Here is a 27,453-nt window from a genome sequence, read left to right as displayed (position 1 = left end):
CTTGCTGCTCACACTGCACTTTGCTATTGACGGGAACCAGCGGAGATTACCAACATTGGGTGAGAACACTGACCTATAAGTGAGGATACTGAACTACTTAAATTATCCACTTTAATACAATGGGATCCCCCTGGTATATACATAAACTGGAGTACTCCTACACTCTAATATGTTAATGAATGGACCGCAGTAATGCACATATCAGCTGATTCAACTGCATTTAAATACAACTGATCTAACATGAATGATTACAGCTGAATCTGTATACAGTTTATATACAATCAGAAATATTGTGGCTACATTTTATCTGGTTATTATTGGCAGAACTGTTTTTATTGTGTTGAACTGTAATAAATATTAGAAATATTTTTATTTACATACCATCAGCGCTCTTTTATGTCTCTATTGAAACTTAAACAATCTATATTGTCTAAGGCATCCAGTTGCTGCATAGGAGCTGCTATCTAATAATCAATATATTTGGTGCTCATTTAATACATGTAACATTGCATTAGCGCCTGATTTAGCTAGGTAATTATAACTTGCATTTTGTCACCTCACTGACGTGACAGGCTCAGCTGTCAGTCATGTAGCCCCACTGCTCCCACTCTCTCCGTACTCATACATACATGCCTTTCTGGGAGTGTCTCATCCTGGTTGTCAGTGAGACAGTATATCTGGCACAGCTGTGTAATCATGATGTGAGTGTGTGCTGAGTAGTGAGTACTGCTAGCAGCAAGTCTCACAGCTTAACTGCAGTATAGCAGTGTGGTGGGGGTGGGGAGAAGGGGGTTGCTACACCAATGAGTCAAGGAATGGAGTAGTTGGATGGGACTCACACAGCAGGTGGTGAAAGCTTAAAAAGGAGGAGTGGTTGGAAGGGGAAGGATCTGGTAGGTTCAGAAGGGATTAGTGAGGGTAAGGACTCTCAAGGGAAATTGGAGTGGGATCCCACAGGTACCAAACTGGGTAAAGAGCAGTTTTTAGGAAGGAAATAGGCGAGCCAAACCCTGTGGTTGACCCTTCTCTGCCTCATGTGGGGTAGATCCTTGGGCTCTCCAGTTCCTGGGGAGGCTGTGAATTCTTCTTGCCCACTACCTGGTGGTTCTGTGGCTATCTCAGGCCACAAACCTCCCAGATGCCTGGCCTCCAGATAAACATGAAATGGTCATGGAGGTGGTCATGGGCTCTGTGGAGTAGGTGGAACAAGCAAAGGAAAGTTGTGACCCTTCTGAAGGGGCAATGGTGGACATTGTGAATGGCGAAGAGAAGGTTTTTGTGGGCGAAGAGTTATTCCATATATAGCAGAAGCATGGGTCCTCAGCCTATATGATGTGCCACCATTAATGTGGCTTCTATCTTGTCCGACCAAGCTTGATTTATGGGCTTTGTCATTTTTATAAGCAGGATAAAGGCTGATTTTTTATTTCTGCAGTAGACTAGAATAAGCCAAGACAGTCCCACTTCCATTATACCACCTGAATGTGACGGTCAGTGACCACCGTGCCATCACTTACCTGTATGCTTACACGTAACAGAATGATGGAACACTTACAAGGTTTCTTCACATCTTCTGGGGTCCACTCCGAGATTAGACATTATGGCGTAATTACTCAGATGGGAATATAAAACGGATAACAAAATAAAAGCTTTAATGTAATAATTAGATGCAAACAAAAGCTTTTATTATGAAATACAGGGGAGTATCCGCACCATATAGATGTAACATACAACAAACCACTGCAGATGGAACCCTGGTGATTCTAATGCACATGGTAATGTACAGGGTATATATGGATAGGATCTTGTATCACAAAAAACACTCGACACTCCTGATCAAGATGAGTGTCTGCAACAAGTTAGGCAAACTAGAAGAAGTGAAAACACGTTCCAATGGCCGCCATATTGTCGTGCAGCAATACAGATTGTGCAAACTGGTATTAGACATTCACATTTACACAAAACACAAGATACAAAATAAACAGCAGAAAAAAGACCTAAGCATTTGGGATGTATTATTTAGGAACTAAATAGAGGTAAATTAATGAATAGTGTGAGTAACAGTCATCAGTCAGCTTGTGAAGGTCTCTAGAGTGGAGGCCTCTTGGACTGTGCAAGGCAGTGAGTTCCAGGGTCAGGGCTGCAAAGCTAAAAGTTCAACCCTTAAATGAATGACAGGAGATTCTTGGTACTGCTGGTAACAGTCCTTCATCTGTAGAAGCAAGCAAGCAGGGCAGTAAGGAGGCAGAAGCTGCTTCTAGTACCTTGGACCATGTAATGTTGGGCTGGGAAGGTCAGTTAGCCAATTATGAAATAGATTTGTCATCTTACAGGCAGCCGGTGAAGGGAGTAGAGAATGGGTGTTAGGAGGCAGGAATGGGCTGGTTAGGTAACAGCTTGGCTGCTGCATTCTGTACTAGCTGCAAGCTCTGCAATTCTTTTGCTGGGTGACCCAGGTAGATGGCATTGCAGTAGTCTATGAACTTCTGAGGGAATCAAGTGCTTGATTCTGGCTATGGTCCACAGATGAAAGAACGAGGATTTGTATGTGGCAGATACATGATGTCTATGTCAGCCACAAACCAGGACAACACAAAGATTCAGCACATGTTCAGTATTTAGCAATTCTGAACACCAAAGCATAAATCCTGATGGTTGGTAAAGCTGTAGTCTTGTCCTTTGTTGGTGAGCTTCTATTATGTTTCACAAAGACGGAGTCACAGCCAACTGGCATCATCCACCCCTGGAGCTCAGCTAGACAACCATTTAGGATTGGTATTAGGTTCTCAGTACATGGAGCAAAAAGCAGGTCATCTGCATAGCAGTGGTAGACCAGGCCATGACATCTGATTATATCACCCAATGGTAGCATGTATATTGCATAAAGCATAGGAGATGAGGTTGGCCCTTGAGGAACATTGCATGACAGTGATAAATATACTCCAGAAGATGTAAATGGTTCCGTAATGGGTAATGTCTAATATGTTCAACAAGACCGGATTTATTTCTCTCACAGCATGAAAATGGCTTCTCACCTGTGAAATCGCTGATGATTAACAAGAACTGATTTCCATGCAAAACATTTCCCACACTCAGAACAGGAGTACGGCTTCTCACCTGTGTGACTTCTCTGATGTGTAACAAGAGCTGGTTTCTGTGTAAAACATTTCCCACACTCAGAACAGGAGTACGGCTTCTCGCCTGTGTGACTTCTCTGATGTGTAACAAGAGCTGATTTCTGTGTAAAACATTTCCCACACTCAGAACAGGAATACGGCTTCTCACCTGTGTGAGTATGCTGATGAATAACAAAATGTGATTTAGATGCAAAACATTTCCCACACTCAGAACAGGAATATGGCTTCTCACCTGTGTGACTTCTCTCATGTTTATCAAGAGCTGATTTCTGAGTAAAACATTTCCCACACTCAGAACATGGAAATGGCTTCTCACCTGTGTGACTTCTCTGATGTAAAACAAGATCTGATTTCCGTGGAAAACATTTCCTACACTCAGAACAGGAATATGGCTTCTCACCTGTGTGACTTCTCTGATGTGTAACAAGAGCTGATTTCTGTGTAAAACATTTCCCACACTCAGAACAGGAAAATGGCCTCTCACCTGTGTGACTTCTTTGATGTGTAACAAGAGCTGATTTCCGTGCAAAACATTTTCTACACTCAGAACAGGAATACGGCTTCTCACCTGTGTGACTTCTCTCATGTTTATCAAGAGCTGATTTCTGTGTAAAACATTTCCCACACTCAGAACATGGAAATAGCTTCTCACCTGTGTGACTTCTCTGATGTGCAACAAGATCTGATTTCCGTGCAAAACCTTTCCTACACTCAGAACAGGAATACGGCTTCTCACCTGTGTGACTTATCTGATGTGTAACAAGAACTGGTTTATATGCAAAACATTTCCCACACTCCGAACAGGAAAACGGCTTCTCACCTGTGTGACTTCTCTGATGTGTAACAAGATTTGAGTTCCATGCAAAACATTTCCCACACTCAGAACAGGAATACGGCTTCTCACCTGTGTGACTTCTCTGATGTGTAACAAGAACTGATTTATGTGCGAAACATTTCCCACACTCAGAACAGGAATGCGGCCTCTCACCTGAGTGACTTCTCTGATGTGTAACAAGATGTGAATTATATGTAAAACATTTCCCACACTCAGAACATATCAGTGGCCTCTCACCTGCCTTAGCTGGCTGATTGGTAATACGCTTTGTGTTCTGTGTAAAACATTTGGCATCTATAGAACAGGGAAACACTGTATCTACTCTCAGAGCTGTAACAGATGCACCAATATCAGAGTGATCAGGAGAACATTCCCCAGGATCAGGGGGATCAGCTGATAGAGCTGGATGTATAATTGGGGTAATGGGGATATCTCCTGGAGATTCCTGTCTACTGTCATTATCTTTTATGTCACAATCCGGGGATAACATTAGATGTCCTTCTGAGATGTTCCTGCTTGTGTGTCCATCTGCTGGAAATAAAATACATTATGGAAATATAAAATGAGTAGACAAGACCCAGGGTGTTACAGGATACAATATATAATTCTATAACTGACATTTTTTACTTGTAATCATTGCTTTTATGTTTATTAAAAAACAAAAAAAGCTAGGATTCTTAGACTGGAGCTTGATCAATACTGAACGCTCATGTGGGATTACTAGAGGGGACGTGGACGCTCATGTGGGATTACTAGAGGTGACGTGGACGCTCATGTGGAATTACTAGAGGTGACGTGGACGCTCATGTGGAATTACTAGAGGTGACGTGGACGCTCATGTAGGATTACTAGAGGTGACATGGGCGCTCATGTGTGATTACTAGAGGTGACATGGACGCTCATGTGGGATTACTAGGGGTGACATGGGTGGGATCACAAGAGGTGACATGGGCGCTCATGTGGGATTACTAGAGGTGACATGGACGCTCATGTGGGAGTACTAGAGGTGACATGGACGCTCATGTGCGATTACTAGGGGTGACATGGGTGAGATCACAAGAGGTGACATGGGCGCTCATGTGGGATTACTAGAGGTGACATGGACGCTCATGTGGGATTACTAGAGGTGACATGGACGCTCATGTGGGATTACTAGAGGTGACATGGGACGCTCATGTGGTATTACTAGAGGTGACATAGGCGCTCATGTGGGATTACTAGAGGTGACATGGGCGCTCATGTGGGATTACTAGAGGTGACATGAACGCTAATGTGGGATTACTAGAGGTGACATGAATGCTCATGTGGGATTACTAGAAGTGACATGGACGCTCATGTGGGATTACTAGAGGTGACATGGACGCTCATGTAGGATTACTATAGGTGACATGGACGCTCATGTGGGATTACTAGAAGTGACATGGATGCTCGTGTGGGATTACTAGAGGTGACATGGACGCTCGTGTGGGATTACTAGAGGTGACATGAACGCTCATGTGGGATTACTAGAAGTAACATGGACGCTCGTGTGGGATTACTAGAGGTGACATGGACGCTCGTGTGGGATTACTAGAGGTGACATGGACACTCGTGTGGGATTACTAGAGGTGACATGGACGATCTTGTGGGATTACTAGAGGTGACATGGACGCTCATGTGGGATTACTAGAGGTGACATGGACGCTCATGTGGGATCACAAGAGGTGACATGGACGCTCATGTGGGATTACTAGAGGTGACATGGATGCTCATGTGGGATTACTAGAGGTGACATGGGTGGGATCACAAGAGGTGACATGGGCGTTCATGTGGGATTACTAGAGGTGACATGGACGTTTATGTGGGATTACTAGGGGTGACAAGGACGCTCATGTGGGATTACTAGAGGTGACATGGGTGGGATCACAAGAGGTGACATGGGCGCTCATGTGGGATTACTAGAGGTGACATGGACGCTCATGTGGGAGTACTAGAGGTGACATGGACGCTCATGTGGGATTACTAGAGGTGACATGGACGCTCATGTGGGATTACTAGAGGTGACATGGGCGCTCATGTGGGATTACTAGAGGTGACATAGGCGCTCATGTGGGATTACTAGAGGTGACATGGGCGCTCATGTGGGATTACTAGAGGTGACATGAACGCTAATGTGGGATTACTAGAGGTGACATGAATGCTCATGTGGGATTACTAGAAGTGACATGGACGCTCATGTGGGATTACTAGAGGTGACATGGACGCTCGTGTGGGATGACTGGAGGAGACATGGATGCTCGTGTGGGATTACTGGAGGAGACATGGACGCTCATGTAGGATTACTAGTGGTGACATGGACACTCATGTGGGATTACTAGAAGTGACATGGATGCTCGTGTGGGATTACTAGAGGTGACATGGACGCTCGTGTGGGATTACTAGAGGTGACATGGACACTCGTGTGGGATTACTAGAGGTGACATGGACGATCATGTGGGATTACTAGAGGTGACATGGACGATCATGTGGGATTACTAGAGGTGACATGAACGCTCATGTGGGATTACTAGAGGTGACATGAATGCTCATGTGGGATTACTAGAGGTGACATGGAAGCTCATGTGGGGTGACTAGAGGTGACATGGGCGCTCGTGTGGGATTACTAGAGGTGAGACGGACGCTCATGTCAGATTACTAGAGGTGACATGGACGCTCATGTGCGATTACTAGAGGTGACATGGACGCTCGTGTGGGATTACTAGAGGTGACATGGACGCTCATGTGGGATTACTAGAAGTGTCATGGATGCTCGTGTGGGATTACTAGAGGTGACATGGACGCTCGTGTGGGATTACTAGAGGTGACATGGACACTCGTGTGGGATTACTAGAGGTGACATGGACGATCATGTGGGATTACTAGAGGTGACATGGACGATCATGTGGGATTACTAGAGGTGACATGGACGCTCATGTGGGATTACTAGAGGTGACATGAACGCTCATGTGGGATTACTAGAGGTGACATGAATGCTCATGTGGGATTACTAGAGGTGACATGGAAGCTCATGTGGGGTGACTAGAGGTGACATGGGCGCTCGTGTGGGATTACTAGAGGTGAGACGGACGCTCATGTCAGATTACTAGAGGTGACATGGACGCTCATGTGCGATTACTATAGGTGACATGGACGCTCGTGTGGGATTACTGGAGGAGACATGGACGCTCATGTGGGATTACTGGAGGAGACATGGACGCTCGTGTGGGATTACTGGAGGAGACATGGACGCTTGTGTGGGATTACTAGAGGTGACATGGTTGCAATAATAAAACAGCAAAGAAGAGAAAGTGCTGCCCTGTTTGTGCACTAATATATAAACTTTATTAAGTACAGTAAAGTATGTAAGATAAATCAGTGATATATAAAACACAAAGGTAAATGTATAAAGGTGAATAAAGTAATAAAAAAACAAGTGTATTTGTTGTTATACATCGGCATGTATATTATATTGGGTGATAATTGATTCAGTGCTGGTAATCCTGTTCAGTAAGAATATATTGATATATTACACCCATACGAGGATGGGCTAAATGACATATTCAATAATATTGTGGCAGAGTTTCCTCCAGCGGTAATCTCAATGTAACATCATACTGTATGTATAAACACTTAATGGGGGAATTCAGTTCATCGCAAAAACTCCCCATCCAATTAGCCGCAAAAAGTTTTTAGTGCTAATTCTCCATAGGTTTTACTGCAAGTTTTTTATTTTGCGCACAAATGTCTGCGCACTGAGCAGTTGTGCGGTGTTAGGAGGAACTTGTTTCAAAAGGCTTTTTAGAAGTTTCCTACTGTATTGTCTTACTGACCTATAGTTTCTTACTGTATTGTCTTACTGACTTAATTTCCTACTGTATTGTCTAACTGATCTATAATTTCCTTCTGTATTGTCTTACTGACCTACAGTTTACTACTGTGTTGTATTACTGACCTACAGTTTACTACTGTATTGTCTTACTGACCTACAGTTTCTTACTGTATTGTCTTACTGACCTAGTTTCCTACTGTATTGTCTTACTGACCTATTTCCCTACTGTATTGTTTTACTGACCTATAGATTTTCTGTATTGTCTTACTGACCTATAATTTCCTTCTGTATTGTCTTACTGACCTATAGTTTCCTACTGTATTGTCTTACTGACCTATAGTTTCTTAATGTATTGTGTTACTGAACTACAGTTTAATACTGTATTGTCTAACTGACCTATTGTTTCTTACTATATTGTCTTACTGACCTATAGTTTCCTTCTGTATTACATAGTAACATAGTATCCAAGGTTGAAAAAAAGACAATTTGTCCATCAAATTTGACCTATTTGTGGTCTCCTGTGCAGTATTATTTATTTTTCATCCACTAGGGGTCACTGGAGTACTCTTAGGGACGGTCGATAGCAGGGAGAGACACATTTAAATATTCAAATGTGCAACCTTCCTCCACCCTCCATACTCCCAAGTGCCTCAGTGTTTTTTGTGTCTTCGAGTCGGGAGGAGCCGTTCCTGAAGTCTGCAAGGACTTCTATTTTTATTTTTAACTTTTTCCTTCCAGTCCCTTCCCAGCTTACCTTAATTAGCGTGGGTCCGGGACTGTGTGTGCTGCTATAGCAGCATAAGGCTTGTCAGCGCTTATAAGAGAAGCGCCGCCATAGACCTTATCAGCAAATGCTGACTCAGCCATGGCTGCAGAAGCAGGACCAATGTTACAGAGAAGGCCCATCATTGCCTCCAGACCCCGCAGGTGCAGCGAGTATAGAGCAGATGGTCAGCTCACGCTGCCGCCGCTCCGTGTGTGTGTAATTTCACTACTGAGAGGGGTTACAGGCGCTGCGCCCGATACCCTCTCCCCAGGCACGCTGTTGTGGACTTAAAGGCGGGGACAGAGCAGCTCCTGCAAACTCTCCCTAGATCACTGTGCCTCGCAGCGCTCCCCAGCGACCAGCCGCGGACAGCTTTATCTGCCGCCACTGGGCAACGTCAGGCTCCACAGTTCTTCAGCTTCCTGGAAGGCTCCCAGCGGCGGTCACACTGCCGCCGCTGACCGCCGACATGCTGCACAGTCCTCCCGCTTCCTTGAGCCCAATTGCGGCTCCCAGCAGCGGTCACACTTGGCTGACGGCAGCGCGGCTCCCAGCAGCGGTCACATCTCACTGCCGCCGCTGGCCGACGTCACGCTGCACAGCAAGATCCCCGGCTCCACACAGCACGGCTCCCATCACGTTACCGCCTCTCAGCAGCAGCGCTATCCCGATCCTTTGGTAAACAGCGGTCAGCTCTAAAATAACACATCCTAGATCTGAATGAATTAAATATTCTTATTAAATACTTTGTTCTTTACATAGTTGAATGTGCTGACAACAAAATCACACAAAAAATAAGAATTTACTCACCGGTAATTCTATTTCTCGTAGTCTGTAGTGGATGCTGGGTACTCCGTAAGGACCATGGGGTATAGACGGGCTCCGCAGGAGACTGGGCACTCTAAAAGAAAGATTAGGTACTATCTGGTGTGTACTGGCTCCTCCCTCTATGCCCCTCCTCCAGACCTCAGTTAGAATCTGTGCCCGGCCAATCAATATGTCACTTTGTAAAGATTCAAGATGTAATTGCTGTGGTCCATGATTGTGCGTCTTGTCCACAGGAATTCATGATTTCACTGAATACTCACACATTCCAATTTGGCCACCGCGCATTTTCAGTTTGCGGTAAAACAAAAACATTATCACTCAGTCACTGCCACTTGGTCTCTTATCAGTGCCTCCGGTATTTACAAGAAGTGATGTCTGGGGGAAGGGATGTCTGTGGTGATTGCTCATCACAGATCTATGGAAGTGAAAATAGTTCCGCACTGAGACAATCTGCTCAAGACTTTGTATCAATACATGTTTTTTTCAGCAGGCTTTACGCCGTACAATGTCCTAGTTTAGCAGTTTTACCTGACAGCGGTAAAATCACAGTATTTGTCATCTGGTACTGGCAGTACTCTAACCACGGCCAGTTTCCATGCACTGGGTGCATTCGACTATTCGCAAAGATACTAGCATCTTCCAGACATCCTACTTTGGAATGCTTCATTCGAGTCCTTTGCTGCTGAATCTGCTCGCAGAGGGGGCCACTGGCACCAGGGTCCAGGGTATCGATATTCTCATGGCTCCAAATACAAAATTACACTGCGGGGGGACTCGAATAAGAGATTTGGAGTCTGGAATTGGATAATTCTGACGACTAACACAATTCTCAACTGTTTGGAAACTATAGTCCAACATGGTCTATTTCAAGGTCTGTGCAGACCAGAAAAGATTACTGTCAATGCCTAGAACTCAGGCCTGTTTACAAGTCTCTGCACAGGCAGTTCATTTCTTACAAAGCCGGCCGTGGTGGCGTGCGTCTGTAATCCCAGCTACCTGAGAGGCTGAGGCTGGCGGATTGCTTGAGTCCAGGAGTTCTGGTCCTCACTGAGCTATGTCGATCGGGTGTCCGCACTAATACCCTTATTTATCAATGAGTGATAAATTTCACTGTGGGTGATAAATTGCACCAGCCAATCAGCTCCTAACTTTCATATTTGGCCAAATAACGTGACTGCAGTCGCATACATCAACAACAAAGAAGGACTCGAAGCCCCATGCCCATGGGAGAGGTTTCTCGATTCCTAGATTGAGTTGAACATCACCAGGTGATGGACAACTAGAACAGTCATCAGGTTTTTCACCAAATAAAATGGTCTCTGCATACACAGGTGTTCCAGATCGTAGTCCAGCAGTGGGGGTTCACACGGGTGGATCTACTGGCATCTCGCCAATTCATCAGACACTCAAGTAGAGGTTCAAAACAAGGCTGGGGGAAGTGTACAATAGCGTGGCATTCGCGCTGCTTACTCTGTTGATAAAGCGGATCAAGTAAGAAAAGCCACGACTAATTTCAGTGGCGCTTCTTTGGAATCTGAGAGCGGGGTTCTCGGATCCTCACTGTCTACTCACAGACAGTCCATGGCCGGTCGCTACGTCCATACCTTCTGGAAAAGGGTCAGTTTCGTTACCCCAAGTTAGCTCGGTTGAGTTTCACGAGATGACTATGGAAACCACTCTCTTAAAATGAGAGGGCATTCCACTGTCAGTTATACCAAGCATGTTACATGCTGGGAAGCCAGTTACAGCAGCTCATTATCACAGGATTGAGCGACCTTATGTTGGATGGGGTGAAGCTCGGAAGATTCTGAAATCTTCTTTCAAATGATTCCGTCTGGTGCTATGTTTACAAACGGGGTTAGGTGGAGGACTAGGTTTAAGAACACTAAAGATGACGGTTTCTAGTTTGACGAATTTCATTCAGCACCATTTGGCTCTTTTGCCAACAGCGCATACGTTTCTGCAGGGTGTCCTTACAGTTAACCTTCGTTTATACCACCTACAGCTCCATGGGACTTCAATAGACTTTTAGGGTTTTGGAGTCCTCACCTTTTGAACTCTTCCAACAAGGGGCTGTTAGGTTTCTCAATTACACACCAGTTTTCTTCTAGCCTGGACTTCGGCAGGGTGTGTTCTAAATGATGTCATGCAAACCCCCGTATCTGATGTTTAAAGATTACAATGCGCAATTTCGAAATAATTCCGTTATTCAACCAGAGGTAGTAGCCTCTCTTCACATAAATTTACAGAGGGCTCAGAAACTCCAGTTACGGTGAATGTGGTTCGTGTGCTTTGCATTTATGTAGCCGATATCAACAGTACATAGAATACATTGCTTGCTCTTTATAATGCAGTCACCGTAGTTTGGCCAAATTCCAGTTGGAGGTAGGCTGGAGGAATTAAGCTGAACATTCGTCAGGCTTCTTTTCATACTAGTTTACAACCGCTTGATTTGATTTCAGCATTCCACGCGTTCTGTGGGAACGGCAGTGACAGCAGGTGGTCAACATAGTTGTCACGGCAGACGTTTGTGCGCTTTTACAAGTTTAATACCTTTGCGGCATCAGCATCTAGCTTTGGCTGTCTAATATTACAGGTGACAACCAGCTCTCCCGCCCAAGGGGGAAACTTTGGTACGTCCCAAGAGTAGTCCAGTGACCCCTAGTGGATGAAAAAGAAAATAGGATTTTGGTACTTACCAGGTAAATCTTTTTCTTTGAATCCATAGGGGGCACTGGACGCCCACCCAGAGCAGTTTCACCTGTCTTGTGGTAGGTTCAGTATATCTTATGGTAACACATTCTCACCAACTTGTTGGAAGCTTACGGTGATTATCGGTTGTCGGGTCAACTTTCCAGTTGACCGTTATGTTAGGTGTCAACTTTTCAGTTGTCCGTTATGTTAGGTGTCAACTTTCCAGTTGACCGTTATTTTATAATGTTGTAACTGTCCATTGTTCATCCTCTCTTTCGCTCCTGTTCATCTCAGCACAAAAACACTGAGGCACTTGAGAGTATGGAGGGTGGAGGAAGGTTGGATATTTGAATATTTAAATGCGTCTCTCCCTGCTATCGACCGTCCATATCCCTAAAAGTACTCCAGTGACCCCTATGGATTCAAAGAAAAGGATTTACATGGTAAGTACCAAAATCCTATTTTTTGGACTAAATTCTGTCTGATGCGGTTGTCAGCCGTTGTGTTTATTCCTTTTTTTTAATAACTATAGTGCGTGACTACGCACCATAACCCTTGATATCCTTATCCATTAGGAATTTATCCAACCCATTCTTAAAGGTGTTGACTGAGTCCGCCATTACAACTCTCTCAGGCAGGGAATTACAAACACATATTGTCCTTACTGTGAAAAAACAGTTTCCCTGCTTTGTGCGGAGTCTCCTCTCCTCTAACCTGAGTGTCCACGTGTCATCTGTGCTGATCTTACCATAAACAGGTCCCATGCAAGCTCTGTGTATTGTTCCCTTATATATTTGCAAATGTTGATCATGTCCCCTCTTAGTCTCCTCTTTTCCAGTATAAACATGCCTAGCAAGCCTTTCCTCATATTCCAGCATCTCCATGCCCTTAATTAGTTTGTTCGCCCGCCTCTGAACCTTTTCTAACTCCAGGATATCCTTTTTGTAGTATGGTGCCCAAAATTGTACACAGTAATCAAGATGTGGCCTCACTAGTGATTTATATAATGGGAGTATAACACTCTCGTCCCTTGCATCAATTCCTCGTTTTATGCATGCTAATATCTTATTAGCTTTCTTTGCTGCAATCCGACTTTGGGTACTGCTGCTTAGTTTGCTATCTATGTGAACACCTAAGTCTTTTTGGTATCGTCTGCAAAAATTGACACCATGTTCCCTAGACCTACTGTTAGGTCGTTAATGAAAATGTTGAACAATAGTGGTCCTAGTACAGACCCTTGCGGCACACCACTTGGCACTTCAGTCCAATTTGAAAATGATTCATTAACCACAACGTACTGCTAACTATTATCTAACCAATTTCTTACCCAAGTGCATATTGTGCTCCCTAGCCCTATTCCTTGTACCTTATAGATAAGTCGCATGTGTGGTACAGTATCGAACGCTTTGGCAAAGTCTAAAAAGATTACATCCACCTCCTTACCCTGATCAAGGTTTGCACTTACGGTTTCATAAAAGCCAAGTAAGTTGGTTTGATATGATCTGTCCTTCACAAATCCATGTTGATTCCTTTTAATGACCTTACTGAACTTCTTAATACTATCCCTCAGAATATCTTCCAATACTTTCCCCACTATAGATGTAAGACTAACTGGTCTATAATTACCCGGTTAAGCTTTACTTCCCTTTTTAGATACTGACACTACTTCCGCTATACGCCAGTCTTTGGGTACCATACCCGATATAACTGAATCTTTAAAGATCAAAAATAGCGGTCTTGCAAGTTCAGAGTGAAGCTCCATAAGAACCCTAGGGTGAATTCCATCGGGACCCGGTGACTTATTAATCTTTAAAAATTTTAATCGGTCACAGACTACCTCCTCACTTAAAACCACTTAACGGACGATTTTTCCCTTCAAAAGCGTTAAAACATTGTATTTTTTTATTTATTTATCTTATTTAATCACGTTGAAATAGTATTTTTTTAAATATTTAAACATTATATTATGCACATCTGCAGAACGGATCTCCTCGTCAAAAACGGGGGGACAGGGTGGGACGGCGCAGTTGCATGAAATCTGACCATGCCAGTTAAGCACCAGTGGGACATTCTCTTTATTGAGACTGTGTGTTAGTCCCTGCATTTGGTCCTCTCTTGTAAATACTGTTGAAAAAAACTAATTTAGTGTGTCCGCTATGTCATTATCATTTTTGCATAAGACTCCCAACTTGTCTTTTAAAGGCAATATACTCTCCTTCTTTAATCTCTTGCTGTTGATATATTTAAAAAAAACTATTTTGGGATTTGCTTTGCTTTCCTTTGCTGCTAGTTTTTCAGTTTCTACTTTAGCCGCTCTTATTTCTTTTTTGCATATTTTGTTACAATCCTTGAGCCAGTATAGGACTGCTTATGAACGCTGATATTGAATGAGACCATATCGTGGTCGCTGTTTCCTATCGGCTCCCCTACTATAATATTTGATACCAATTCCCCATTGTTTGTTAATACCAGGTCTAAGATTGCATTGTACCAGTTGGTTCCTCGATTAATTGAATGAAGTAGATATCATTTAGTGTATTTAAAAACATATTACCCCTAGCAGTATCACATGAATCGTTTTTCCAATTTATCTCTGGATAGTTAAAGTCTCCCATCACTACTATGTCTCCTACTCCTGCTGCTCTTTCAATTTGCTTCAGTAACAATTCCTCATCAGACACATTAATACCAGGCGGCCTGTAGCATAACCCCAATAACTTTATTGCTTTACCCCCGCATGCAATTTCTACCCATAACGTCTCAATAGTATTTACAGTCCCCTCTTGAATATCTTCCCGTATATGAGGTTTTAATAACGGCTTTACATAAAGACATACCCCTCCACCCCGTTTATTTAGTCTGTCTCTCCTGAGCAGCGTATAACCCTCTAGATTGACTGTCCAATCATGAGATTCATCCCACCAAGTTTCAGTAATGCCTATAGTATCATACTGTTTGCTTGCTGCAAGGATTTCTAGTTCACCCTATTTGCCTGTAAGGCTTCTAGCGTTTACATACATACAATTAAGATCAGTATTTCCCCCTGTGCTAGGGACATCATTCTCTTTATGCAGCAACGGTGACCCATAATCGTTATTACTTAGTGTTTTGGTAAAAACTTTTTTAATACCCATGTTATACCCTTGCCGGCTGCTCTTTCCCTACCCCCTACTCCTCCCTCCTTTCATTCACTACTGCCATCCCCACTATTCTCACTGCATTGTCTTACTGACATATAGTTTCCTACAGTATTGTCTTACTGACCTATAGTTTCCTTCCATATTGTCTTACTGACCTATAGTTTCCTTCCATATTGTCTTACTGACCTATAGTTTCCTTCTTTATTGTCTTACTGACCTATGGTTTGCTACTGTATTGTTTTACTGACTTATAGTTACTGTATTCTCACTAACCTATAGTTTCCTACTGTATTGTCTTACTGACCTATAGTTTCCTACAGTATTGTTTTACTGACTTATAGTTTCCTGCTGTATTGTCTTACTGACCTATAGTGTCCTTCCATATTGTCTTACTGACCTATAGTTACTGTATTCTCACTAACCTATAGTTTCCTACTGTATTGTCTAACTGACCTATAGTTTCCTACTGTATTGTCTTACTGACCTATAGTTTTCTACTGTAATGTCTTACTGACCTATAGTTTCCTTCCATATTGTCTTACTGACCTATAGTTTCTTACTGTATTGTCTTACTGACCCATAGTTTCCTAGTGTATTGTCTTACTAACCTAGTTTCCTACTGTATTGTCTTACTGATCTATAGTTTCTTACTGTATTGTCTTACTGACCTACAGTTTCCTACTGTATTGTCTTACTGGCCTATAGTTTCCTTCTGTAAGGTCTTACTGACCTATAGTTTCTTACTGTTTTGTCTTATTGACATATAGTGGCTTACTGTATTGTCTTACTGACCTATAGTTTACTTCTGTATTGTCTTACTAACCTATAGTTTCTTCTGTATTGTTTTACTGACCTACTTTCTTCTGTACTGATTTACTGACCTATAGTTTCTTCTGTATTGTTTTACAGACCTATACTTTCCTTCTGTATTGTCTTACTGACCTAGTAACCTTCTGTATTGTCTTACTGACCTATAGTTTCCTTCTGTATTGTCTTACTGACCTATAGTTACCTTCTGTATTGTCTTACTGACCTATAGTTTCCTACAGTATTGTTTTACTGACCTATAGTTTCCTTCCATATTGTCTTACTGACCTATAGTTTCTTACTGTATTCTCACTAACCTATAGTTTCCTACTGTATTGTCTTACTGACCTATAGTTTCTTCTGTATTGTCTTACTGACCTAGTTTCCTACTGTATTGTCTTACTGATCTATAGTTTCTTACTGTATTGTCTTACTGACCTACAGTTTCCTACTGTATTGTCTTACTGGCCTATAGTTTCCTTCTGTATGGTCTTACTGACCTATAGTTTCTTACTGTATTGTCTTACTGACCAAGTTGCCTTCTGCATTGTCTTACTGACCTATAGTCTCCTTCTATATTGTCTTACTGACCTATAGTTTCCTACTGTATTACTGTCTTACTGACCTATAGTTTCCTACTGTCTTACTGACCTATAGTTTCCTTCTGTGTTGTCTTACGGACCTATAATTTCCTACTGTATTGTCTTACTGACCTATAGTTTCCTACTGTATTGTCTTACTGACCTATAGCTTCCTACTGTATTGTCTTACTGACCTATAGTTTCCTTCTGTATTGTCTTACTGACTTAAAGTTTCTTCTGTATTGTCTTACTGATCTATAGTTTCTTATTGTATTGTCTTACTGATATATAGTGGCTTACTGTAGTCTTGCTGACCTATAGTTTCTTCTGTATTGTCTTACTGACCTATAGTTTTCTTCTGTAATGTCTTCCTGACCTATAATTTCTTCTGTATTGTTTTACTGACCTATAGTTTCTTCTGTATTGTCTTACAGACCTATAGTATCTGTATTGTCTTACAGACCTATAGTTTTCTATATATCCCTCAGTTTAGAAAATTTGAGCGAGAGAACAGGACATGATACTATAGCACATGGCAAGGAACCGAACCGTACAACATATCAAACAGTCCAGTGTCCACTAGAGGATTCAGAGAAATGGATTTATCGGTAAGTACCAAAATCCTTTTTTCTCTTTCATCAACTAGGGGACACTGGAGTCCTGTACAGTAGGGGACGTCCCAAAGTTTCCCCCAGGGAGGGAGTGCTATCGGTGGCCTGCAAAACTAAACGTCCGAACTTAACGAGTCTCCGGACGCAAAGGTATCAAACTTGTAAAATTTCGCGAACGTGTGGGCTGAGGACCACGTCGCCGCTCTGCAAAGTTGAGTAGTGGAAACACCTCTGGCAGCCGCCCATGAGGCACCCACTGATCTGGTGGTATGAGCACCCGTCTGAACCGGAACCTGTTTGCCACAGGAAATATAAGCTTGCCGAATGGTAAGTCGAATCCATCTAGACAAAGGCTGCTTAGATGCTGGCCAGCCCTTCTTTGGCCCATCATAAAGAACAAACAATGGTCCGACTTTCTGAAGGAAGACGTAACTTGTACGTATACCCGTAAAGTTCGGACAACATCCAAGGACACTTCCCCATCTGCGAGACCCTGAAAAGATGGGACCACAATTGGCTGATTTACGTGAAATCCCGAAACCAACCTTAGGAAGGAAACCTGCTCTTGTACGGAGTTCTGCCCTGTCCTCATGAAACATTCGAAGGACTCTTACACGATAAGGCTCCCAACTCAGAAACCCGTCTGGCCGAAACCAAGGCAAGCAATAACGTGACCTTCCAAAAGAGATATTTCAGGTCTGTTCTTGCTAACGGCTCAAAAGTTGCAGATCTCAAAAATTCCAACACCAAATTTAAGTCCCATGGTGCAGTGGTAGGACGAAAAGGGGGTTGTATCCTCAGAACTCCCTGTAAAAAGGTTTGAACCCCTGACAAGCATGCTAACTGCTTGTTGAAATAGGATGGAGAGAGACAAAATTTGAACCTTCAGAGAGCCCAGACTCAGTCCTACATCTAGACCGGCCTGAAGGAAAAGTAGAAGTCTGGATAAGTGGAAGTTCGTCGAATTCCACACACGTTCTTGACACCAGTCCATGTACCACTTCCAAATCCTGTAGTAGTGCATGGCTGTGACAGGCTTCCTAGCGGCAAACATCGTAGGAATGGCCGTTCTTGGTATCCCTCTGTTTCTTAAGATCCGGGTTTCAATAGCCACGCCGTTAAATGCAGCCTGTGCAGGTCTGGGTGTTGGAACAGTCCCTGAGATAGCAGGTCCTCCCTCTGAGGTAACCGCCAAGGATCTTCCACTAGTAACCCTCGCAGGTCTGAGTACCAACTCCTGCGGGGCTAATCTAGTGCGATTAGAAATGCCCACACTCGTTCTCGTTTCAACCGTTTCAGAACCCTGGGTATGAGTGGGAAAGGTGGAAAAATGTAAACCCTCCTGTAACACCAAGGAAGTGTTAATGCGTCCACTCCTTCTGCTGCTGTATCTATTGTCCTGGACACATATCTGGGCAGCTGATAGTTTTGCCAAGACGCCATTAGATTGACTTGAGGTAGACCCCATCTCCTCACCACCATGTCAAAAATCCGTGGATGTAGGCACCACTCTCCCGGATGCATGCCCTGGCGGCCGAGATAAAATGCTTCCCAGTTTTCCACACATGGAATGAACACTGCCGAGAGGATGATGTTTCACCTTTCTGCCCACAACAAGATCTTTGTGGCTTCTTTTAACGCCATCCTGCTCTTTGTTCCTCCTTGATGGTTTATGTAAGCCGTCATCGTGACATTGTCCGACTGTATCTTTAAGTGTTGACCCATGACTAGGTCTGCGGCTAAGAGAAGCGCATTGTAAACTGCTCTCAGTTGGAGAATGTTTATGGGTAGGCTGCTCTCCTGTAACGTCCATCCTTTATGTCCATGGATACCATGACCCCTCCATGTTCTAAACCCACAATAACTGACTGGATTTATTCCATCTTGAATCTGCAAACCGGTAGGAATTTGTACCACTAGGACGGCACCCCAACCTCTGAGACTGGCATCCGTTGTCAGGATCCTCCAATCCCAAATGCCGAATCTCTTGCCTGCTGCGAGATTCTTGTGCAACGACCACCAAATCAAGTAGGTTCGTATGCGTGGTGGAAGCTGGATTCTTCAATGTAGAAGCCAGTGCGAGCCTGCTCCCTGAGCAATGAGTTTCATCTGGAATGGTCAGGAATGAAGTCCTCCGTACCGGAGAGCTGCGAATGACGCCACCCTCTTCTCGAGAAGTAGCACAGAGGTGTAGAGAACCCATCTGTGTTCTTAGTACCTGAGCCACTAACCTCTGTGGGTCCTGGATCTAGTTCTCTGGTAGGAATACTCTTAATTGTATCGTGTCCAAGATGAGACCGAGGAAATTAATCCGTTGAGTTGGCATGAAGTTGGATTTCTGGAAGTTCACAATCCACCCATGTTGAATGAGAAATTGATGAGATGTCTGAGCATCCTCTATCAGCTGTTTCTGAGATGAGGCCTTGATCGGTAGATCGTCTAGATAAGGTATGATCGTGACCCCTGTCTCAATCCTGTCACCACTATTGCTATGATCTTTATAAAGATTCTTGGGGCTGATGATAGACCGAATGGCAGGGCCCTGATTCGGTAGTGATCCCACACCGGTGCAAATCTTAAGTAAGCTTGGTGAGGGGTCCAAATCGGGATATGAAGGTATTTTGCACTACCAAAAGTTTTGAATAAAATCCAGTTCCTCATTGAGGATCTGGGACTGGTGACTTAACCCTTTGTATGCAGGAGTCTTTGAATTTGCCTCCTGTAAACACTCCTGCTCACAACGGGCACCTAGGCCCTCGCGCTGCAAATAAATGGACTGTGTGGACGCTCTTGTAATTATCCTGTAACCCTGGGAAATATCTTGTTGACCCAGACGTCTGGTGATGTTTTGGCCCAGGCGTCCCGAAAACCTTCCAACTCTGCGCCCCCCAAGGGGGACCCCAGGTGAGCAGGGAAACCGTCATGCCATGGGTTTGTCAGCAGGTCTGTCCTGCTTTTCTGGTGTCGACTATGAACGACCTCTACCTCTGGTTCCACGAGTCTGTTGCTCCAAAACCTCTTCTGGCTCGGTACGACAGCGATCCAATGAATTTAAACACTGGTCCCGAGCAACCTCCTCTAACGTGTGACGTGGTGCTCGAGTAAGAAGTAGGTAGAAAGGTGGATGTCACTGCAGTTGCCTGCGAAATCCACTTGTCTAACTCATCAAACATCATCTAACCCCCAAATGGAATAGCCTCTACTCTCTATAAAAGAAGGGGAGCGGCGGAGGAGCTGCGCTGCTAGCCTACCAGGGCTTAAGTTATAAGGCAGCAGCGTATGAGAAGCCCTCGTACTAGCGCCGAAGGCGGGAGGAAGCGTGTGGGGGATATAGCCCGGGTCCCGGTGAGTGCAGGGGAAGCTGCGGCTGCTAGCCGCGAGAGATATGTCGTTTCAGCGGGCGGCGGGAGGGGATGCTCTTTTCAAGCACCCCGCTGTGTGTTTAAGAGGCGGCGGTATACGCTGCCGCTGACAGCCGCGCTGTGTCTCCCTCAGCCCTCCGTCTGTAGAGGAAGGAGGGGCGGGCGGGGGAGCTGACATGAAGCGGGAGTGTATAGCCGGCCAGGGAGTGTTTTAGACCGTTTGTTCTGTCCCAGCGCCAGCGGAAGGAGGGGGGCGGCGGGGAAGCTGCGCTGCTGAGTCCCAGGGCTTAGAGCCAGAAGGTAGCAGCAATGTGTGCGGTCCGCGGGAGGATGTCTGTCAAACTGCCTCCTGGATCCATGAAGAAGCTATGGTTACCGTAAGTGTAACTAGGGCCCCTTTACAACCAGTACTCACTGCTGACTCTGTGCTCCGGATTTTCTGAGGAGAGATGCAGATCCCCTTTAGTAGGGATCATTGTCTCTCTATTCTGAAGACTTTCGTCCCCCTTTACATTAGGGTAACTCAGTCTCAGTACTGAAATGGAGCAGGAGCTTCCTTCTTGTGCTTGTACCTCCTTGGCACAATTTTTCAAACTGAGGGATGTGAAGGGGGAGGAGCCGGCTGTGCAGACAATGCTAATTTTTAGATTGTGCCACACCTCCGGTTGCAAGCTTCACATCCCTACTGTATAAGACTCCAGTGTCCCCTAGTGGATGAAAGAGAAAGGAGGTTTACTTCTTTCTTTCCCGACCGCTCTTCTATGCAAAAGGGAAATATCTGCTGTTTATTGAGAGATGCTCCCTGTAAGGAATATAGAAATTTGCCACTTGTAGCTGAACTTGCAAAAGACCCCTCCCAATTTACATCAGTTAAATTAAAGTCTCCCATGATTATGACTTCTCCCTTTAAAGCCATTTTAGTGATGTCCAACAATAGATTCCTGTCCAAATCCTGCCCCTGGCCAGGTGGTCTACAGATCACCCCAATGCGAATAATGTCCTTTTCCACGGTTTCTGTGGTGACCCAAAGGGCCTCAGATTTGTCTTCAATGTTTTGTATTAATTGAAGTAGCATTTATGCTTTTTTCCCCACATACATTGCTACCCTTCCTCCTATACTGACCATTCTATCCTTCCTAAATAAATTGTATCCTGGTATAGCTATGGCCCAGTCATGATTCTCATTGCACCATGACTCTGTAATTGCCACAATATCCAGGTTATCCCTGGTTATTATCACAATTAGCTCTGGAATTTTGTCTCCTAAGCTCCTAGCATTTGCACACATAGCTTTAAGAATTATGTCTGTGCATCTGTTATTAGTAGCCATGTCCAGACAGTACAAAATAAATGACAAGTTTAAAGTTGAAATTACCTGTTTGGTGATGTTGCTCAGTATTTGGTATTTGTTTTTTTAACTAATCAGGAATCACACTCTGTCCTTTACACCACGACTACACCTCGCTAAATGTAAAGATATAGTAAACCTGACCACAAATGGCCAAATAGGTGTACTATATACAAGGAATTATTTAATACCTGCATCATCTAACAAAATGAAGGTTATTTAATAAAAGGTTGCTAAACTGAGAAATTTAGATCCCATACAAATTAGACGCTCCACAAAAAAACACAATACTACTTATATATGATCCCTAAATATAAACTTCTGCTTGTTACTTTTAATAACACTATAGTGATGTTTGTAATAACTCTCTTCATGTGATGTTTGTCATGGATAACCTTGTGTTATAAATACCCAACTGAGAACAGGGCTGATGGCGGAGGAGGGTGTAGAATAAAAGATTGCTGTAGTGACTGAGCAATGAGAATATGTGACTTCTGTAATAAGTGTTTATTACTCACCTGTGCTGATATCTGTAGGGATCTCCTCCTCCTTACACTGCTGATCACCCCTCACATACGTCTCCTCTTCTCCCCCTGTATCTTCTGCCTTCATATCAGTCACATACGTCTCTTCTTCTCCCTCTGTATCTTCTGCCTTCATATCAGTCACATACGTCTCTTCTTCTCCCTCTATATCTTCTGTCTTCATATCAGTCACATACGTCTCTTCTTCTCCCTCTATATCTTCTGCCTTCATATCAGTCACATACGTCTCTTCTTCTCCCTCTATATCTTCTTCCTTTATATCAGTCACATACGTCTCTTCTTCTCCCTCTATATCTTCTGCCTTTATATCAGTCAGATACGTCTCTTCTTCTCCCTCTATATCTTCTGCCTTCATATCAGTCACATATGTCTCTTCTTCTTCCTCTATATCTTCTGCCTTCATATCAGTCACATACGTCTCTTCTTCTCCCTCTATATCTTCTGTCTTCATATCAGTCACATACGTCTCTTCTTCTCCCTCTAGATCTTCTGCCTTTATATCAGTCACATACGTCTCTTCTTCTCCCTCTATATCTTCTGTCTTCATATCAGTCACATACGTCTCTTCTTCTCCCTCTATATCTTCTGATTTCATATCAATCACATAGGTCTCTTCTTCTCCCTCTATATCTTCTGCCTTTATACAAGAAAGACGTTCTACCTAAATAACCCAAAAAATACAATGGCATTTGCATATTGTTTGATTAAATTGAGGTGAAACAGTATAATATTAATGTATTATATGCACACAGCTTCTCTGAACATCATATAGTGACAATCACTTTGGTGTATTGGATGAGACCCTAAATCCCACCTACCTGATCCTCCTGTGGGATCCTGTGATTCTCCTCTGTACAGTCCTGGGAATACAGAGGACGGGGACATCTCTCTGGGGTATCTCTGTTACTGGGTCCATCTGTAGGAGACACACAGTGACTGAGTACAGTGTATATATGTGATTATCAGATGATGTGTGTAAATAGGGGGCCCCCATACTTGCTCTCCCATGTACAATACATGACAGTCTCCTCTTACCCAGTGATGTGAGGGGCCGGTGATTCTCCATCATCACGTCCTTGTACAGACCCCTGTGCTCCTCTATATACTCCCCCTCCTGCATGGAGACATAGTGACATCCTGACACCTAATAGACACCTGACACATACAGTGATAGTCATCACACAGACACGTCCCCTGGTGTTACTGTATAATGTCTCATTCCCAGCAGTCACCTCTCCAGTCATCACCCAGACACACCCCCAGGTGTTACTGTATAATGCCCCATTCCCAGCAGTCACCTCTCCGATCATCACCCAGACCACATTCCCCGGTGTTACTGTATAATGCCCCATTCCCAGCAGTCACCTCTCCAGTCATCACCCAGACACCCCCCCCCCCCCCGGTGTTACTGTATAATGCCCCATTCCCAGCAGTCACCTCTCCAATCATCACCCAGACACATCCCCCGGTGTTACTGTATAATGTCCCATTCCCAGCAGTCACCTCTCCAGTCATCACCCAGACACGTCCCCTGGTGTTACTGTATAGTGCCCCATTCCCAGCAGTCACCTCTCCAGTCATCACCCAGACACATCCCCTGGTGTTACTGTATAATGCCCCATTCCCAGCAGTCACCTCTCCAGTTATCACCCAGACATGTCCCCCGGTGTTACTGTATAATAACCCCATTCCCGGCAGTCACCTCTCCAGTCACCACCCAGATACATCCCCTGATGTTACTATATAATCCCCCATTCCCAGCAGTCACCTCTCCAGTCATCACCCAGACACATTCACTGGTGTTACTGTATAATGCCCCATTCCCAGCAGTCACCTCACCAGTCATCACCCAGACACATCCCCCGGTGTTACTGTATAATGCCCCATTCCCAGCAGTCACCTCTCCAGTCATCACCCAGACACATCCCCCGGTGCTACTGTACTCCCAAGTCTCCTCAGACCCCAGTCATGTTCCTGTATTATTACTATAGATAGAAGTGACGTTATTGTGACGCTCCCAGATCCCCTCACCTCGCCAGTAATGTCCCTGTATTATTACTATAGATATGTGATGTCACTGTGACATTCCCAGATCCTATCACCTCCCAGTCATGTCCCTGTATTATTACTATAGATATAAGTGATGTCACTGTGACAGTCCCAGATCTCCTCACCTCCCCAGTCATGTCCCTGTATTATTACTATAGATATAAGTGATGTCACTGTGACGCTCCCAAATCCCCTCACCTCCCCAGTCTTGTCCCTGTATTATTACTATAGATAGAAGTGACGTTATTGTGACGCTCCCAGATCTCCTCACCTCCCCAGTCATGTCCCTGTATTATTACTAGAGATATAAGTGATGTCACTGTGACGCTTCCAGTTCCCCTCACATCCCCAGTCATGTCCCTGTACTCTTACTGTAGTACTCTAGTAATTTGAAGGCCTTGGGACACTATGAGGGGGCAAATCAATTAATGAATGTGTAGATCTATAAGGTAATAGAGATGCTGCCAACTGATGTATACCATATATGTGATAATAACTTGGATCTTTCTAGTGATCCAATAATGTATAGTGTGTTTATGCATGTTATTATTCTGTGCCTGCTGAAGGTGAGGGGACTCTGGTAAGCGCGCAGTGCGTAACGGAGATCGTGGAGAAGCTTCCAGTGTAGCGGCGGTTTTGTTGGTGGGCTGACTAAGGGGAGAGAAAAAGGCTGAAATAACTGTTTAAGGTGGCCTATAACTTCTTACATATTAAAACTAGTATACTTACCGGTGGAACTGTCTCCGTATCTGTGGAAGAGCCTGAAATCACAAAGGAAAGGTACGATAGGTAAATGTGCATAGTCCTATCTGGTTACATCACATACTAATGTTATAGGCGACCACTACAGGGGTAGGTTATTTCTTAAGCGATTAGAGTATTGGGCTCTAAATAGCTTTGGTGGAGGCACATTGCACATATACACTGTACCCCCAGGTAAAAGAGGGGTTACATTACTATAGATATGTGATGTCACTGTGACACTCCCAGTTCCACTCACCTCCCCAGTCATGTTCCTGTATTATTACTATAGATATGTGATGTCACTGTGACACTCCCAGTTCCCCTCACCAGTCATGTCCCTGTATTATTACTATAGATATAAGTGACGTCACTGTGACACTCCAAGTTCCCCTCACCTCGCCAGTCATGTCCCTGTATTATTACTATGGATATAAGTGACGTCACTGTGACACTCCCAGTTCCCCTCACCTCACCAGTCATGTCCCTGTATTATTACTATAGATATAAGTGACGTCTCCCAGTTCCCCTCACCTCGCCAGTCATGTCGCTGTATTATTACTATAAATATAAGTGAAGTCTCCCAGTTCCCCTCACCTCCCCAGTCATGGCCCTGTATTATTACTACAGATATGTGATGTTACTGTGACATTCCCAGATCCCCTCACCTCCCCAGTCATGTCTCTGTATTATTACTATATATATAAGTGATGTCACTGTGACATTCCTAGATCCCCTCACCTCCTCAGTCATGTCCCTGTATTATTACTATAGATATGTGACGTCACTGTGACGATCTCAGATACCGTCACCTCCCCAGTCATGTTCCTGTATTATTACTAGAGATATAAGTGATGTCACTGTGACACTCCCAGATCCCCTCACCTCCCCAGTCATGTCCCTGTATTATTACTATAGACATAAGTGATGTCACTGTGACGCTCCCAGATCCCCTCACCTCCCCAGTCATGTCCCTGTATTAGTACTATAGATATAAGTGATGTCACTGTGACGCTCCCAGATCCCCTCACCTCCCCAGTCATGTCCCAGTATTATTACGATAGATATAAGTGATGTCACTGTGACGCTCCCAGGTGTGTGATATACATTTGCTTCATACTGAGCAATATTTTCAATCCCCACAATTACATATAATAAAATTAATAATAACAATAATAACAATAATAATAATAACGACACTAAAGGCTGCACCCCAGTATAAAAATAATAACGGATGTCTTTAAAAGCAGGACGCCTCAGGCCATTCCTCCAGTATTGTAGGACATCACCACCACTCCCAATGTATAATAATAATACCAGGACACCACAAGCTGCTGTTCCTGTATAATAATAACAACCGTACACAAAAACCTGCTCCCCCTGTAAAACACTAATAACAACAGGACACCACAGGCCGCTCCTTCTGTATAATAATAATAATAATAATAACAACAACAGGACACCATAGGCCACTCCCCCTGTATAATAATAATAATAACAGGACACCACAGGCCGCTCTCCCTGTATAATAATAACAACAACAACAACAACAGGACACCACAGGCTGCTCCCCCTGTATAATAACAATAACAGGACACCACAGGCTGCTCCCTCTGTATAATAATAACAACAACAACAACAACAGGACACCACAGGCTGCTCCCTCTGTATAATAATAACAGGACACCAAAGGCCGCTCCCCCTCTATAATGATAATAATAATAACAACAACAACAGGACACCACAGGCCGCTCCCTCTGTATAATAATAACAACAGGACACCATAGGCTGCTACCCCTGTATAATAATAACAACATGACAACACAGGCAGCTCCCCATGTATAGTAATAATAACAGGACACCACAGGCTACTCACCCTGTATAATAATAATAATAATAATAATATCAGGACACCACAGGCTGCTCACCCTGTATAGTAATAATAACAGGACACCACAAGCTGCTCCCCCTGTATAATAATAATAACAGGACATCACAGGCTGCTCCCCCTGTATAATAATAATAACAGGACACCACAGGCTGCTCCACCTGTATAATAATAATAACAACAGGACACCACAGGCTACTCCCCCTGTATAGTAAGACGCCATTACCTGATCTCCACGGACACTGGGAGGCTGCAACAGTCGATGAAAATTCAC

The 27,453-nt window shown here is 43.9% G+C and overlaps 1 protein-coding gene across 1 annotated transcript; it reads right to left on the bottom strand.

Moving 5' to 3' along the window:
• Positions 1 to 1,663: 1,663 nt before the first annotated feature.
• Positions 1,664 to 27,453, bottom strand: LOC134984029 (zinc finger protein 260-like). Its single transcript, XM_063949672.1, has 6 exons — positions 27,406 to 27,453; positions 25,280 to 25,311; positions 23,537 to 23,615; positions 23,320 to 23,417; positions 22,475 to 23,162; positions 1,664 to 4,503 (listed from the first exon to the last, which is right to left on the bottom strand). Exons 3-6 carry the CDS (start codon positions 23,568 to 23,570, stop codon positions 3,032 to 3,034), a joined length of 2,292 nt encoding a protein of 763 aa, XP_063805742.1. The 5' UTR covers positions 23,571 to 23,615; positions 25,280 to 25,311; positions 27,406 to 27,453; the 3' UTR covers positions 1,664 to 3,031.

This window comes from Pseudophryne corroboree, assembly GCF_028390025.1.
Source record: "Pseudophryne corroboree isolate aPseCor3 chromosome 3 unlocalized genomic scaffold, aPseCor3.hap2 SUPER_3_unloc_30, whole genome shotgun sequence".
Taxonomy (NCBI): domain Eukaryota; kingdom Metazoa; phylum Chordata; class Amphibia; order Anura; family Myobatrachidae; genus Pseudophryne; species Pseudophryne corroboree.
Note: the sequence above shows the minus strand (reverse complement) of the source record. Positions and strands in the feature narration are given on the sequence as shown.

Coding starts and splice junctions, on each gene's coding strand:
- LOC134984029 (XM_063949672.1), bottom strand. CDS start 23,570: ATGATGGAGAATCACCGGCCCCTCACATCACTGG. Junction 23,163..23,319: donor GGATCCCACAGGAGGATCAG/GTAGGTGGGATT, acceptor TGGGTTATTTAG/GTAGAACGTCTTTCTTGTAT. Junction 4,504..22,474: donor CCCTACAGATATCAGCACAG/GTGAGTAATAAA, acceptor TTTTATTTCCAG/CAGATGGACACACAAGCAGG.